This window comes from Pelophylax lessonae, assembly GCF_965119305.1.
Source record: "Pelophylax lessonae genome assembly, chromosome: 5".
NCBI lineage: Eukaryota > Metazoa > Chordata > Amphibia > Anura > Ranidae > Pelophylax > Pelophylax lessonae.
This window is the reverse complement of record NC_138772.1, coordinates 366,426,874-366,444,727: the sequence shown is the minus strand read 5'-3', so window position 1 is coordinate 366,444,727 and position 17,854 is coordinate 366,426,874. Positions and strand designations below refer to the sequence as shown.

The 17,854-nt window shown below is 46.4% G+C and overlaps 1 protein-coding gene across 1 annotated transcript in view; it reads left to right on the top strand.

Annotated features, from left to right (window-relative positions):
- The window catches only part of LOC309555832 (uncharacterized protein C18orf63), a gene marked incomplete at both ends in the record, with an annotated part of 133,837 nt that overhangs the window by 23,610 nt on the left and 92,373 nt on the right, over positions 1–17,854 (top strand). The window contains 2 exons of the mRNA XM_082257998.1: positions 863–974; positions 3,268–3,309. Coding sequence (XP_082114124.1) covers positions 863–974; positions 3,268–3,309 — 154 coding nt within the window. The remainder of the gene's footprint in view (positions 1–862; positions 975–3,267; positions 3,310–17,854) is intronic.

Below are 17,854 nucleotides of genomic sequence, written 5' to 3'. Positions count from 1 at the left end.
CTGCAAGGCGAGTGTCTCAACTGGCTGCCATATCTTGCAAGGAACCCTTTCTACTTTTGCACAGGGACAAGGGGGTGTTGAGGCCTAGGACTTCTTGACTAAGGTGGTTTTTGCCTCTCACCTCCAACGGGACATTGTTCTAACCGTCACTCTGTCCGGCCTAAAGTCATCCAAGGGAAGTTTCTCTCTTTTGTCTGGATGTACTTCTTTCAATGAACAGATTCCCATTTGACATCAAAGACGGTCGCGTAAGGGTGCACTTGCTTCTTGTTCCACCATCTATAGGTGGGTCAGATTATCCAAGCTCATTTTCTTAAAGACTGGGTTCTTACCTTTTCTGTGAAGGCGCAATTTGAGTACTTATTGTGCTTTTTGGCATCAAGCATCCGTTTCCCAGATTTGCAAGCCTGCCACCTGGTCCTCTATTTGCAAGTTCTACCAGGTAGAAATAATTTCATTTGATGCCAGCTGTGGTGTTTGCTTTGTTGGCCACCCCTCAGTTAGACTGCTGTTGGACATTCAGAAGGTGAATGACTTCCAAGGTCCCTCAGTGGTAGAAAAAGAAAAAAGGAATTTTATACTTGCTGCAAAATCCTTTCCTTGGAGGCACAGATTTATGATCATGCCCTTGGTACTGCTTTGCTACAAAACTTAGATGTACAGGTAGTCAGAGGGGTTATCCTGAGTTGGCCTATAGTTTTTTTTGCCAATGTCCAATCCTTCTTTAGGCAACAGTATAATCTGAAGGTGAGTAACTCCCTGTGTCCCTGAATGGACTCCAATAAAAAGAGCACAACAACTCTATTTTTGTTTTTGAATTGAGAGTACTGAAGGAGTATGTATTGTTTTTTTTTTTTCCTAGATGGAGAGTCCTGAAAGAGCAACTCCAGCTCTACTTCAAACTTGTCTATCTTATACAATCACACTACGTCTTTCTCCACAATGGAATAAAGCTGGGCATCTTCTAATTAAAGGTCATACTGTTATCCTATCAATCCAACATACTCAAAGTACAATTCCCATTTGATTATTTGATTTTCTGGACACAAAAACAAAACCTACAAATTTATGTGCATTATGCTTAGTAGTAATCATTTAAAGTGGAAGTCTCACTAGAAGGTCAAAATACTTGCACAATGCACTTGGTACATTGTAATCTGTGCAGAGGATGCTGAAGAGTGTTACTGTTGCTCATCTCAACAGACTAAGGTGAAGGAGATGGCAGGTCTGATGATAATGCAGAGGAGCGAGGGCCTTACAAACAGTGCACGCAGAGCCCATGCAGCCCTTCCTTCCTCCTGAATTGCAAGATCTATTCCTATGCCTGATGCTTGCATTTTGCTACAAATACTGACACTGAGCCCACACAGTTGCTGCTAGTTCAGGGTAGAAATAGTAGAGTAGTAAGGCCATCAGTTTGTGTGCTTGTAAATGTGGGCAACTGCAGAGGAGTGCTCCCATTCACAAAAATAAAAGCACACAGCAATACAAGCCGATATTTACTTCACTTCCCTGAGGGAGACTAGAATAGCTGGTGGCTGGGAAAAATTTAAGGTTTGTTTACAAAGAGACGATCAGAGGGGGCACATGACATTCATATTTTACACAATAGAGCCCCAGAATAAAGAGGGGACAGGGGCGTCAGTGCTGGATGTAACTCCCCCATTAGACTGACTGAATTTTGGGCTTCAGCTAGGGGTGGAGCTTAAGCTAGTACTAACAGCCAAAAATGTGGATTTATTTCTAAACCACAGCACAGATTTGAGAAGAACCAAGTTTAACATAAAATGGGACTCTGGTGAGAGTACTTTTTTTAAGTATAGATCCTGCTTTATCGTAGCCTCTTCAGGACAGTGAGTTCCTGTGGTCAGATCTTCACAGGGAAGCCTACATTTGTATATAAAGACATATTAGATCAACAAAAATTTGCCTGATCTTAAAGCAGAAGTTTTTGTACCGGTAGTCACTACCTATATACTTAATGCCAAACCTTAGTAAAAAATAAAATGAAAAAAATATTTTGCAAAGGAAACCCTTTCTCCCAGTCATTTTTTCTTTTTTCAAACATTTTATTAGAGAATACAAATGAGAACAAAAAGTACATTATACAGAGTCAAAGGAGGGAGGTCTCCCCTCAAGTACAGAGAAGGATAGGGATTAGAAAACATTTAGTAGGGACGCAGGCAAAATTATAAACATTTAGGTAACAACAGTAAGACAATAGTGTAACAAGGAACACTTCAGAATTTATCATACTGCTGTTAAAGTCGAACAGTGGCAAGCTATGGACCTGAAACATGTTGAGTTTGCCTCCCATGAGTGAGGGTTTATGTAAAAAAGTGTTGAAAATGAGAGAGAAGCAGAGTCAGGTAGGGCATAGTTAGCGGGGGAAGCCTGATCTCTGACCAACAGATCTAAAACTCTAATCGGGGGGGGGTCCCATATAGGGAATGCGCCTAGTCATTTTTTCACTGCCTTTGATGCATGTACATTACAGCGCACATTTCCAGGCCCATTTGTTAGTGCTGAGATGATGGAACTTCTGTGAATTGTGTCCCAGCAAAGACACAGACAGCAATAACAAATTGACAGAGGGTCTAACTCCTTACCACTCTATTAAAAATATTTTTTCTTTACATAAACTTTAAATCAATTTCTGTGGAAGATTATGCCATATATTTATTATTAATATGAGTGGTTTACCATGTTAGCTATCGACAAAATAGAAGTTTGAATTTAGCTATAAAGATTGTAGTGCTCACACAGATTGTTCTCATGGCTTAAAGATTGTCCTCGTGTGGTTCAGTTATCCTCTGAATTTGATAAATGAACTGTTTGTATTTCTAGAGAGTGGCCTTATCTTTATCTGTCTCTTCTTAAGGATGAATACATTCAGTTCTATTGAACTTTCTTTACAACTGAGGTTCCCCCATGCCCTTTATTAACTTAGTAGCCAAAATATCCTCCCTATCTTTCGTCACTTGGACAGAAAATGAGGGGAAATCCCAGTAGGATGCAGATGGCAATAACATGTAAGATTCTAACCCTTCCCTGCTAAACCTGAAAAGAGAACTGGCTTTAGTTCCACTTGAACAAATGTTATTAGCCAGCCAATTGTATTACGCAGGAGGAGGGACTAAATCTAACATGAGCCCGCTGCTGAAAAACCTCATGCAATCAAAGGTTGGAGATCTCTACTTTGTAAATTCTTCCCTGTTTGTAATTGGAGTTACATATATAACTTTGTATTTTATGGTATTTTTGTAGGGGCAGATTTCTTATCAGAATCAGGAAAACAGGATGCGGTTGGTAAGTCACCTGCTAGAAAATAATCTATATACAGTAACTTATATATTATTATCAGGGATTTTTTTTTTTTTTTAATTTTAACCACTTGCTGACCCACTCACAGTAATTATACTGCAAGGGGGCGGCAGCTGCAGGCTCAGCAAAGTACTGGTACATTTCTGAGCACATATGCACTGGCGCACCCCCTGGGGTGCGCAGCAGTGATCGGTACCCAGCCGCTATGAGTCAGGGTATCATGTGATTGCTATAATTTATCAAAGCGATAATATGATTACAATGTAAACAAAACAGTCATGGATGTCTTCCATTCATGACTGTTTTTCTTACTATTGTGATAATGTGACTGGCCCACAGGTATCACATGGTACCTGGGCCAATCACAGCACCCAGTACCATGTGACTAGTTGTAGCCAATCACAATAGTAATCAAGTTGTCATGAATGAAAGTTTTTAACATTTTATTTCTATTTTTTAAAGATTGAATAACATTTGTTTTTGTCTTTTTTTTCATAATAACACCAGTCAGTATCCATGATCACAACAACACCAGTCATATAATGTCGCTGTACTGCACTGGGGACAGTATGTGAAAAAAATGGTTTAAAAAAAAAAACAAACAATTTCTCTATCATCCATTGACAGACGCAGCCTCCATCTTCATTTGCCACTGGGTTATGCTGCCCCCTGCAGGAGTAGTTCTAGGCAGAAAATTTTAAATCTCCACGCCCAAAGGGCTGTCCCCACAGGCATAACCCACCCTCTGCTCCAGCACACCAGTTTGTTTCTGCCTAGAGAAGGAGTAGGACCTAGTAGGACCTCAGTTTATTCTTTTCAGAATGTTTTGTTTTTATTTCTCTTTACTTACTTTGCTAGCTAGTGTTCAGGGGGGTCCTCCTGGTGATCTGCAAGCAATGCCGGCTGGGGTTTTGCACTGGATAATCTAGATCCTTATGGTCTCCCCAGCCTGGCCTACTAGCGTGAGCAGGTTATAGTCCCGCTCTAGGCCTCGCCACGACGGTGCCCCTTTCTGGATGGGCCAGGACGTGATGACCTGGAACGCCCTGAGTCGCAGCATACCCCTCGGCTGGTAGTACCCCTACTTCGGTTGGGGGCGTTCTGCCCGTAGCGGAGCTCACCCAGTCCATGGTATGGTGAGGAAATGTGACCCCCCCCCTTGTCCCTTGGTAGTCTTGGGGGGATGTGGGCCCTCTCCTGGGGATAATAGGACTTGGACTCCCTAAAAGATCCCCCTGGTCTGTCAGGTACCCGGCCCTGTGCCCTGTCTCCCTCTTCCATACCCACAGCGGGCTATGTAACTGGGGTGCCTGGCCTCCTGAGGGGGGTGGCAATTGTACCTTGTTTCTTGCTGGGTCTGGTTGTAGATCCTTGAGGCTTTCATTTTGGGGGTCCCTGGCCGCATGGCATGCCGTGGATGCCGCCATCTTAAGTGTGGGCAATGTATATTTTATTTCCCATTGACTTGTATGGGGCAGCCATTTTACCTATTTAATTGCATTGGCATCCATTTTTGTGTAGTCATACGTAGCTACACAGGCAGCGTAACCTTTCACATCCAGGTCGAGGTCATTTCCTGTGATTCTTCTTCCTGCTGCACAGTCTGATTCAGGAGGTTTTTCTCTGGAGGTGGTACAGTACTTTGTGGCCATATCCCTGCACACTCTGCTGTGAGGGTATATTGAAGGGGGACTCCGCAGACCACCGTGATTGGCGCTTCTTAAAGTGACAGTACTCCGTTTTTATGTTACATTGATTATGGAGTCCCAGGCTGTAAATTCACCCTCAGACCCGCTCAGTGTGACACCCGGACCATGCAGATCGCAGTGGCTGGCCTCGATTTCAGCAGCTCTGGAAAGCCTGGCGACAAAAATTGATTTTGTAATGAAAAAGGTTACTAGCCGAAAACGGCCGCTGCCTTCTCCACCTGCGTCCCTGGATGCAGCTCGCTTGGTGGCCAGAATTTTGGCTTTGTGGATTGCCCTCTGGCGCATGGTTTGGCTGAAGAGTTAGTCGGCTGACCAGGCTTTCAAGAAAACCCTGACAGATCTCCTTTTACTGGGAGAGTGTTTGGCGACTCACTGGATAAGTTGATCAAGGGTCTGACTGGCAGGACGAGTACTCTTCTTCCTCAATCCTCCAAATGTAAAACACCCCATGCTAAGCAGGGAACTTCCTTTACCGCTCATAGGCATTTTTTTTGGGCCTCCGGGGTGCAAGAAAAAGGTGAACCATTCAGAGCTTCTGGAGGGACTAAGAAGCACTGGGGCAAGCCCAAGGCCAGTCAGCCCGGTTCTGCGGACAAGTCCTCTTCAGTATGAAGGGGCACCCTCACCCGTTTCTGGGGTGGGGGGGACGTCTGCGCTTATTTCAGGAACCCTGGACTTCATTTGTTCAAAACAAATAAGTTTGCGAACTGATTTGTTCCGGGATCGAATTTTGGTCCCGGCCGGGGGACAGGTTTTTTCAATCAAATCTTCACCTGTCTCCAGAGCGTTTGAAAGATTTCTGGGAGGCTGTGCAGGATCTCCTGCCTCAAGGAGTGATTGTGACGGTTCCCCTGCAGGAACGCTCTCAAGGTTTCTATTCAAACCTGTTCACAGTGCCCAGAAAGAAGGGCAAGGTGTGTCCAATCCTGGATCTCAAGGATCTGAATCGCTATGTGGGGGTGCAGAAGTTGCAAATGGAGCCCATTTGGTCGGTGGTGGCGTCCTTGAATCAGTGGGATTTTCTGGCCTCCATATTCAAGGGTCATCAGCGATTCCTCCGCTTTGCGGTGGCAAAGGAGCATTTTCAGTTTGTGGCTTTTTACCAAGGTCCTGGCCCCGGTGCTGGCCTTGTTACGTCAGAGAGGAATTTAAATTTTGGGATATCTGGACGATCTCCTGTTGCAAGCGGACTCTAATTCGAATCTGTTGGGCAACATCCCAATTACAGTTCAGACCCTTCAGGAATTCGGGTGGACGATCAATTTCAGGAAATCTGCTCTGTCGCCATCCGTACGGGTCACTTATCTGGGGCTGGCTCTCGACTCTGCACTGGCGAGGGTTTTTCTCCCCTTAAAAAAGCTACAGAAATTGCAACGGGCGATCAGGTTGCTGATGGAAACCGTTCAGTCCTCCTTGCGGGCTTGAATGAGGGCCCTGGGTCTGATGGTATCAACCTTCGAAGCGGCCCCGTTTGCTCAGTCTCACTCGAGGCCTCAGCAGAAAGATTCTGGAAAAATGGAACAGGGATCCTCGGTAGTTGGACCAGAAGATTTGTTTGAGCCATATCACGAAGTCGGCTCTGTCCCGGTGGATCTAGTCACCGGATTTGTGTCAGGGGAAGTCCTTCCTGCCTCTCTTCTGGACTGTGGTCACCATGGATGCCAGCCTGTCATGCCTGGGTGGAGTACTGGGGAAGCTCTGTGCCTATGGGACTTGGGCGACAGAAGAGTCTTCCTTGCCGATCAATATTTTGGAGCTCAGAGCGATCAAGCTTTGCCTGTTCCACTGGATGAATCGGCTACGCAGGTCCCTGGTTCAGATACAGTTGGACAATGCCACGGCTGTGGCTTACATCAATCATCAAGGGGGTACCAAGAGTGTCCTGGCAGCCAAGGAGGTGGCCAAGATTCTTATTTGGGTGGAAGACAATGTTCCCGCTCTTTCCGCAGTCCACATTCCCGGTGAGGAAAGTCCAGCATTTTGTGGCCAGGTCCCGGGATCCTCTGGCCGATGCCACTGACGCCCTGTTGGCTCCTTGGAGCCAGTTTTTGCTGATTTATGCCTTCCCTCTGCTCCTCCTCCTGCCGAGGTTTCATTCGCCGGGTGGTGGTGGAAGGCATTCCAGTTGTTCTGGTGGCACTAGACTGGCCCCGGCAGTGTTGTTAGCAGACCTGGTAAAAATGGTAGTAGATCCTCCATCGAGACTTCCTCTGCGGGAAGATCTGCTGTCTCAAGGACCGATCTTCCATCCTGCTTTATGGTCGCTGACTTTGATGGCTTGGCTGTTGAAAGCAAGGTGTTGAGGGATAGAGGCCTGTAATGGATCAACCGGCACCCCGACTGGGTACCTCCATTTAAGGATGCTCCTAGTGCTTCCCGAGGGCTGCAAGCACTCCACAAGACACCATAACCACCTCAGACCCCACAAACTGCCGCAGCTTGGTTGGGGTCTCACCATCCCCTACCCACCCAGGACCTGCAACAAGGCTCCAGTGGGTGAACCTCTCTTTCCCCAGAGAGTGCAGCAGAACAAGCTCTTACAAGAGCTTAGTGATTATCCAAGGGAGTATGGAGGACATAGCAGTCCCTTGTAGCCGATTCCCCCAATGAGAGACAGGACTCTAGATTGAGGGTGAAGTATATATCTTTATTGAACAAGAAACAGGCTTTTATACAGTTTTCCCCCACAAGGTTACCGCCCAGGTGGACCTTGTTGAGAACAGGACCTGACATTCACAATCCAATTAAAACAGTTTATCTTAAGACAGACAGAACAAGAGAGGTCATTAAGATCTAACAATGAGACAGGTAAACACAATACACATTCTATTTCAATACACAAACAATAGGAAAGCCTGTCTGGCATGCAGGGACATGGAATGCACACATTATCTAGGAGTCAGACTTTATGGCAATTGTCTATAACAGTCTAAGTCTCCCAGTGTAAAATAGGATTAAATATTCATAATTCTATATGAAGATATTGCTGACAAATATTGCTGTCCCATCTGAAACAATTCAAACCATTAAGTATCTGCTCCTCACCTCCAGTGACGGTGAATACCGTCACAAAGAGCATAGCAATGCCTTGTAGCAGCTTCCCCCAATAAGAGACAGCACTCTAGATTGAGGGTGAACTAGAACTCTTAACTGTTTATTCAAACACATACACAAAGAGATATACACTATGGGACAATCCCCCTCCCCCTTAGCAGCAAATCCACATACACATATACATCCCATAATAAGTTTATCTTAAGGTAAACAGACAACCTAGAACAATGGAATACACATTATCTCAATACACAAACAATAGTGGAAGCCTGTCTGACATTGAGGGACCTGGAATATACACATTATTTAGAAGTCAGACTTCATGGCAATGGTCTACAACAGTCGAAGTCTCCCAGTGTAAAGTGGGAATAAATCTTCATATTTCTATATGCTGACAAATATTACTGTCCCATCTGAAGCAATTCAAACCATCAACTATCTGTCTTTCACTCCCAGTGACGGTGAACACCGTCACAAGGCCTTTCTAAATCGGTAATTCCTACTCTTTTGAAGGCCAGGAAATCTATCACCGTACATGGAAATCGTACATTTCATGGTGTGAATCGCTGCAGCTGCACCCTTGCTTGTTTTCTATAGCTAGGGTTTTGGCTCTTTTACAAAAAGCGATTGGCTTTGGGCACTATCAAGGACCAAGTGTCGGGCCTTGGCTATTTACTTCCAATGTCCGTTGGCTATTAATAGATTGATTCGCACTTTTATTCTGGGGGTGCGTCAACTGGCTCCTCCGAGGAGATTCCCGTTGCCTCCGTGGGATCTCAATCTGGTTTTGTCTGTTCTTCAAAAGCCTCCTTTTGAGAATATTAGGGAGATTTCTCTGCTTTCTTTGTCACAGAAGGTTGCCTTCCTGGTGGCTATTACTTCTGCCTGCAGAGTATCTGAGTTAGCGGCGCTGTCCTGTCATTCACCTTATTTGGTGGTCCACAGAGATAAAGTGGTTCTCCGACCTAATCCATCCTTCCTCCCGAAGGTGGTGTCTGATTTTCATCTTAATGAAGACATTGTGTTGCCTTATGTCCTAAGCCTGAGCACCCCAAGGAATTTGCCTTGCACTCTTTGTATGTGGTTTGAGCGATAAAGGTTTATCTGACGATTTCTGGGTCTTTTTGGAAAACGGACTCTCTTTGTCCTTACAGATGGACCTCGAAAAGGTTTGGCTGCGTCTTGCTGTGACCATATCAAGATGGATCAGGCAGACGGTTGTTCAGGCTTAAGAGTCAGGTTCCTCCTTTCCCTGTGAAGGCGCATTCTACTAGAGCACTAGGTGCCTCTTGGGCTTTTAGCCATCAGGCCTCTGTTGTACAAGTCTGGTCGTCTGTGCACACTTTTACAAAATTCTACAAGGTGAATTTGTTGGCATCTTCGGATGCCTCTTTTGGCCTCAAGGTTTTGCAGGCTGCTGTTTCGTAAGAGAATGTTTTGTTTCTCTTAGGGGTTTTTTTTCGCCTGGGTGAGCTCCTATTGTTTTAGTTGAGGTTTAGGTTACCCAGTTTAGCCTTTGGAGTTTACGTTACTATCTGGTTGCGTTCTTCTCACCCCTCATACCTACACTGCTTTGGGACGTCCCAATGGCTAATGAAGATGGAGGCTGCGCCTGTCAATGGATGATAGAGAAAACAAGATTTTTGTAAATATCTTACCCTAAAAGCTGTTTCTCTAAAGTCCATTAACAAAGGCAGCACCCGTCCCTCTGATATGGGGATGTTTTTTTTCTCTCGTCTTCACTGCTTACAACTAAACTGGTTTGCTGGAGCAGAGGGTTTGTGGGTTATGCCTGTGCCATTAATGCCTAAACCACAGGCAACAAAAGTGTGTACACCCCTAAGTGACAACGTCTAAATTTAGCTCGTTAGTGTTACAAGGTCGCAGGTGTATTAAATTTGGTATTATCGCTCTCACTCTCTCATACTGGTCACTGGAAGTTCAACCTGGCACCTCATGGCAAAGAACTCTCTGAGGATCTGAAAAAAAGAGTTGTTGCTCTATATAAAGATGGCCTAGACTATAAGAAGATTGCCAAGACCCTGAAACTGAGCAGCAGCATGGTGGCCAAGACCATACAGGTGTTTAACAGGACAGGTTCCACTCACAACAGGCCTCGCCATGGTCGGCCAAAGAAGTTGAGTGCATGTGCTCAGCGTCATATAAAGAGGTTGTCTTTGGGAAATAGAGTCCTGCCAGCATTGTTGCAGAGGTTGAAGGGGTGAGGGTCAACCTGTCAGTGCTCAGACCATACGCCGCACACTACATCAAATTGGTCTGCATGACTGTCATCCCAGAAGGAGGTCTCTTCTAAATGATAATGCACAAGAAAGCCCGTAAACAGTTTGCTGAAGACTAAGGACATGGATTACTGGAACCATGTCCTGTGGTCTTACGAGACCAAAATAAACGCATTTGGTTTAGATGGTGTCAAGCGTGTGTGGCGGCAACCAAGTGAGGAGTACAAAGACAAGTGTGCCTTGCCCACAGTCAACCATGGTAATGGGAGTGTCATGGTCTGGGGCTGCACAATTGCTACAGTTCATTGAGGGAACCATGAATGCCAACATGTACTGTGACATACTGTAGCAGAGCATGATCCCTTCCCTTCAGAGTGTTGGCCCCATGGCAGTATTCCAACATAACGACCCCAAACACATCTCCAAGATAACCACTGCCTTGCTAAAGAAGCTGAGGGTAAAGGTGATGGACTGGCAAAGCATGTCTCTAGACCGAAACCCTATTGAGCATCTGTGGGGCATCCTCAAATGGAAGGTGAAGGAGCGCAAGGTCTCGAACATCCACCAGCTCCGTGATGTCGACATGGAGGAGTGGAAGAGGACTCCAGTGGCAACCTGTGAAGCTATGGTGAACTCCATGCCCAAGAGGGTTAAGGCAGTGCTGGAAAATAATGGTGACCACACAAAATATTGACACTTTGGGCCCAATTTGGACATTTTCACTTAGGGGTGTACTCGCTTTTGTTGCCAACGGTTTAGACATTAATGGCTGTGTGTTCAGTTTTTTTGAGGGGACAGCAAATTTACACTGCTATACAATCTGTACACTCACTACTTTTCAGTATAACAAAGTGTAATTTCCTCAGTATTGTCACATGTAAAAATATAATAAAATATTTACAGAAATGTGAGGGGTGTACTCACTTTTGTGAGATACTGTATATATTTTAGAATTTATAGCTTTCACTCAGATTAAATAATATACATTGATTTAAATTTTTTTCACCAAAGAAATGTAGCAGACTATATTGTGGCCTAAATTTATAATGAATGGTTATCTATTGGCAAAAGTTTAAAACCGAAAGGTGTTTTTTCTCTTTCGTTCACTGATGGACACACATTCAAGTCTTCAGACCATTTGGCTTTATGCTCTCTCTCTAGGAGTAGGACTAGGCAGAAACCTTTTTGATTACGCCCCCTGGGGCAGTCCCAGAGGGTATTCCTGCTGTAGGACCCCAGTTTTTTCTGCCTAGTAAGGAGTAAGGACCTGGCTCTCTGCTGGGATCTGCGGTCCTGGCATTTTTTCCTATTTAGATGGAATTTCTTTTACTTTTTCTTTATTATTTTTGTTCCTGTGTGAACTACAATAAACAGCCGGACTGGGCGACGCACTGGATATTCTAGATCCTTATGGCCTTCTCAGTCTGGCCTGCGAGCGGGACCCAACTATTAGCTCTGCGCTAGGTTGTCTGCGACATAGCCCCACTGGACAGGGGCTGGCCGACGAGGGAAGCACCTCGCGAGGTCGCAAAGCCCTGGTCACGACAACAGTTCCAATCAGAGTTGCAGCGTACCTCAGGCTGCAGCACCCCCATTCCAAGGTGCGGTGGACTGCTGGGAGTAGTGCCCGCCTGGTGACTGTAGTAGTGTCCTCCCTCCTTTCCTACGGAATTGTTTGGGTGGTCGCGGGCTCTCCCCGGCGATGGTAGGCCCCTCCTGTGTCCTCCCTCCCCCCCATACTTTTCCCCCTTCTCCTTTGCGGGGTTCCCCTGTGTTTCCCTGTGTAGGTGCCCTCATCTGCTCCCTATCCGCTCCCCTGGCTTCCTTGGGGGGGCATGTTTTTTTTTTTTTTTTGACTGAGGGGGCTTGTAAGGTGCTGGGCCAGAGAAGTAGTTGGTGTCACCATTACCAGCCCCCTAGTGGAGGTGCCTACCTAGAGTGCTGCGGAGGGGGGGGGGGGTCCCTGGGCATTCCCTCCTGAGGTCTCTGTGCAGTGCTTCGTGGTGCTGCCATTTTGCCGTGGATTCTGTATTCCCGGCTTCGGCGGCCATGTTTGTGTAATCCAGCAGCCATGATTTTGGTTTCCCCATGGAGTTTTAATGGTGGCCATTTTCCTGTAGTTTAATGCAGTGCTGAGACTGCGGGGGCCTCTAGTGTCAGGTCAACGTTTACTCTTCCTCTTTCCAGCAGTGTGGCAGACTGTTTTGGCGCTCTCAAGCTCAGGTGGTGAGTCTCTAAGGGTATTCTATCCTTCCTCTGTTGTATTCAGCGCCACGGGTGCGCCGATTCTTGTGGTTCCCCAGCGGTGCGCAGAGGGGAGGGGCCTCCTGTTTTTTTCTGTTTAACCCCTTATGGTCATGAAGCCTATGGAGCGCCTTTCACCACCTGATCCACTCCTGGAAGCTGCGGGCCCTCTTGGTCCCAGTCTGCCCTGGTGGCCATGGCGGCAGCCCTGCAGTCGCTAGTAGCCAAAGTAGATATGGCCATGGAAAGGAGTCCGGGCAAGAAGCGCCCCCCGCCTTCACCTGTATCCTCTGCTTCCTCAGACTCTGAGGTGGATTTGGCCACCGCCGACGAGAGTCAGCCCACTGGATCTGCGTCCACGCACGCTAAGTGCTCTAATAGTGAGGCTGAGTCCTTCTCCTCCGCAGCCACGCATGAAAAAGCACTGGTGGAGGCCCTTATTGTGTCATTGCGGGAAACTTTAAAGTTGGAGGACTGCAGCTGAGTCGGCAACGCCGGTGCAGTTTGGCACCCGCAAATCTTCCAAGGTGACTAAGGTGTTCCCCTTTCCTTATAAAATAAGGTTGCAGCGCTAAAAAAGGATATAAAGTGACAAATGATCCAAACAATGATGTGAATAAAGGTTATATATGACAATTCAGTCCATTACAACATATAAAGTCCTTTAAATAAATCCACAAATGTGCTGATATTCAGAGGTGGGGAACTTGAGTCACATGACTTGACTTAAGTCAGACTTAAGTCACCAGTTTGAGGACTTGAGACTTGCTTGACTAAAATTAATAAAAGACTCAACTTGACTTTGACTTGGTATTCATTACTTGAGACTTGACTTTGACTTGAGACATATGACTGAAATGACTTTACTTTTTTAAGTTATTAAATACTTGCATTTTCTCAAGATGTGTTGAAGCAAAATTAATGTGCCTGTTATGCTTCTGACACCACAGTCACTTAAAGCGGAGTTCCGGCCTCAAAAAACATTTTTTGATAAAAATACCCCCAGGACAGTCAGGGCTAGTGCATTTCAGCAACGATAGCCTCTGAACTGTCGCAGGTTGCACTTACCTTTTAGAAGAAATACTTACCTTGAAAATGTCTTGTCCAGTGCTGCCATCTCTGGTGTGGGCAGCTGAAGCCAGAGCGTCCTCTTCGGTCCCAGAATGCCCTGCACCGGCCCTGCTCGTCCCTTCCGGTGCAGGCGCGTCATCCCTGCACAGCTTCTGGGCATGCCCAAAAGCTGTTTAGCAGGGAATGACGCGCCTGCACCGGACGTGATGAGCGGGGCCGGTGCAGGCGCATTGACTCCTGGGAGCGATGACGTTCAGCTCCCAAGAGTAAATGCAAGCAGGAAGTGATGGAGCGGGCCGCGGCCACAGGGGGAGGAAGTGGAAGGAAGGTAAGTATATTTTCTTCAAAAACAAGGTAAGTAAAGCAAAAAAAAAATCGTCATTATCCATTTCTTTTTCAGGTTACCTAGAGCAAGCGGATGCCAAATTTTCGTTTCTCTATCGCTCATTGACAGACGTAGTCCTCGGTGATACAGCACCTTCGGGTTATGTTGCCTCCACAGGAGCAGGACTAGACAGGAAATTAAAATGCTCTGGCCACACCCTAGGGGCAGTCCCAGAGGGCATATCCTCTCTCTCTCTGCCTCAGCAAATCAGTTATTTTCTGTCTAGTTAGGAGTAAGGACCTAGATACCTTGCTGGGATCTTCGGTCCTGGCAAGATTTTTTTCTTAAAAAGATTTTTTAGACAGCTTTTTTCTCCAGTGTTCCTGTGAGATCTTCAAGCAAGAAAGCTGAACTGGGCGACGGGCTGGATGTTGAGATCCGGTGGTCACCCCAGTTCAGCCTACGAGCGCGTGCAGGCCATAGCTCCGCGCTGGGTCGGCCGCGACAAAGTCCCATTAAGGGACTGACCCCGCGAGTTAAACGTCTCGCTGAAACGCCAAAGACCATGAGTCACGGCGTCCGTATTGGTCGACAGCCCTCCCGCCCCGGTGGAGAGGGGTACTGTCAGGAGTTGGTGCCCGCCTGGTTCCGGTATGGTGAGTAGTATGTTCCCCCTTTTCCCCCTGACGGGTCTTGTGGTGAACGCGGGCCCCTCTCTGTATGGTAAGATAGAGTCCCCCTCTATCCTATAACATGGCACAGATCCCCCTACTTTGAGTGTGATTTTATGTGCAAAAAGCCAGGAGGCTTGGTTTGGGAGCTAACAATCTAATTGTATACATGTTTAAAAGATTGTAATCAGTGGCAGTCTGGGAATCTTACTGTGATAAGAATAAGGTACCTACCAGTTAGAAGCCACGGACATGTAGACTGCCTTCCTAGTCAAATCTCCAGCTATAGCAGGCCTTCCGAAGGCCATGAGGTCCGCCAGGGCCGGTACCGCCAACCACGCCAAAAAATCCCCATGCAGAGATAGTGTTGTGTGCCCTGCAGCACACCGCTATTCGGTACAGGCCGCCGCCATTTTTTTTGCTGGATTGCACGAGCCGCCATTTTGGCGTAGCCTCGTGTCTCCAGCATGGGGGCGGCCATGTTTGAGGTGATCCAAACACCTCGTGGAGCTAGGGGAGGCGCCGGAAGGCGTGCAGAGGGGCGGAGCCGCCTCCTTTCTTCCTGGGCAGCCAGCCAAAAGATTTCCTGTTTGTCAAGACAGCGCTGTAACCTGTTGCAGTTAAACTCTGAGCATCAAGTGGTGAGCCTGGGGGTCTATCTCTCTCTCTCGATCAATAGGGATCCCTAGCAGGTAACACTAAGGGGCTTTTGTGGCGCTGGGGGTCTGTGAAAAAAAAAAAAAAAAAAAGTTTTTTATTTTTGAATTATATTATCCGGGAAGTTACTGGAATAATCATGGACCCTGCCACACAAATTCCCCCACCTGTTTCCCTCGAGGGGGCCACGGGACCCGCCGGTGCACAGAGTGTAGAGGCATTTACAGCAATTTTGGAGTCTATGGTGGCTCGGGTGGAGGCGGCCTGTCAGGGACGAGGGTCAAGGAAGCGACCCCCGCCTACCCCTATATTATCTGACACCTCTGACTCAGATTCAGAGATGGTCACTGCAGTTGCAGGTCCCTCTGCAAGGGCTGTTACCTCAGGTAAAGCTCCCTCAGACAGTGAGGAGGACGTTTCTTCTCCCGCTATAATTCAGGAAGAAGCATTGGTGGACGCACTAGTTGTGGCAGTGCAGGAAACCTTAAAACTTGAGGTTTTACCGGCAGAAGCAACTGATACAGAGATTCCTTTTGGTACTAACAAGCCCATCAAAACGGTGAAGGTTTTTCCTGTACCCAAGTGTTTTGGTAATAAGATTAAAGGAGAATGGGAGCATTCTAAACGTACCTTTACTATTTCCAAGCGTATTGCTAGACGCTATCCGTTTGAGGAATCCATCATTAAGAAATGGACGGTACCACCAGTGGTGGATCCACCTATTTCCAGGCTGAATAAAGCCACGGTTATCCCAGTGGAGGACACTTCGTCCTTTTAAGGATCCGGTGGATCGAAAGATGGAAGCAGAGTCCCGCACCATCTTCTCTCTGATAGGGTCAGCATTTAGACCAGTAATTGTTATTGGTCTAGTTTCCCAGACACTTACGGAATGGGCGAGATTGGTACGCCAAGACCTTAGGGGAAAAGATATTCCCCAGGAAACATCTGATTTGATGGAACAGATTATACAAGGGCTACAGTTTATCTGTGACGCAGCCTTGGACACTACTCCCCTATTAGGGCATGCATCTATGTCAGCGGTAATCCTCAGACGTGTGCTGTGGTTAAAATGCTGGTCAGCTGACCTAGGTTCCAAAAAGACCTTGACGAATCTCCCCTTTCAGGGGAATCGTCTATTTGGGGCCACCCTAGATGAAATCATTAAGGATGCCACTGGGGGCAAGAGCACTTTTTTGCCACAGGCTGCTAAAACTAAGGGACCTCGCAACAAGCGAGGACCTTTCTTTACCGCCCATAAAGGGTTCGCACGCCCGGCTGGAACAAGCGGGAAAGGCAAGACTCCTCCAGGAGGGTTCAAGAAAGGCTGGTCGGACAAACAGAGGACCAACTCAGCCAAACCCGAAGCAAAGGAGTACACAGCCTGAAGGTGCGCCCCCACCCGGTTTGAGGGTGGGGGGAGGTTTTCACCGGTATTCAGGACATTAGATCGAGCATCAACTACTACTACTGGTGCGATTCTTCCCTTCCAACATTTAAGTACTACAGGGAGCGGTAGTCACCGTTCCCTGAATAGATCTTTTCCTTTACCTTTTCCTAAGATTAATTTCTATTCCCCACAGGAATCGGATCTGGTTGACCAGACAGGCCTAGAAGCCTCTAGCCGGGTGACTTCGGTCCCTGAGGTTCAACCAGAAAAGATCACCCTTCCTGATAGCAATCAGGTATCTGATAAATGTGTGGGAACAGAAAACGACCAGACTTTCTCGGATGGTCGGGGCCAGATAGCTCTAGGGACGCCTGGTTCAGATCCAGTCAGCACCAGTGGTCCTAGAAATTCTAGGCTGGCCTCGTCAAGCCGGCCTGGCCGACTTGGACAGGCTAGTCGCAGATGTTCCGTGGGAACTTCGTCTCAGGGAGTGTCTGTGGTCTCAAGGACCAGTTTACCATCGTGCTTTACAGTCGCTGGTTTTAATGGCCTGGCCATTGAGACCCATGTCGGGCCTGTTGGGGGTTATTAAAATAATAATAGGTAAAAAGAAAAATGATTTTAAAAGCCATGTATATTTCATATTATGCATATAAGAGATTCTGAACAGGATGGCGTCCATCTTGTTTTTAAGGTGAAACAAAGTTCATATATACTTGTTAAACAAAATGTCTCTCACAGGCTTACAAAGGGTCTATGGTTTCAACAGAGATCTTTGTATTTCTATGTAATCGTAAATAAGATCCCTTTTGACATCTCGATCAGATAAGACTCAGTCAGTCTGACGCTATGTTAAGGGGGGATATCTCAGTCTGTCTATAAGTATATAACAATGGACAATACCCCAGTATATTCTAGCAGACATTTAAAGATGAACCATATAAGTTTTTATAGATACATTATCATATGTGAGAAGATATTAGCCATAATTATGTCATTATATTATGTAAGACATATACATATATATTTAGGAATGTTATATCACATTTTGGGTTTATATTCTCAGTAATAATCTTACTTAGAATTCTTTTTCTAATAAGTGTAAGGACATATGTATCTCGTCACTAGTTGCCTCATTTCAGAGAAGTCTAGTCTGAGTGCTCAAGGTGTTG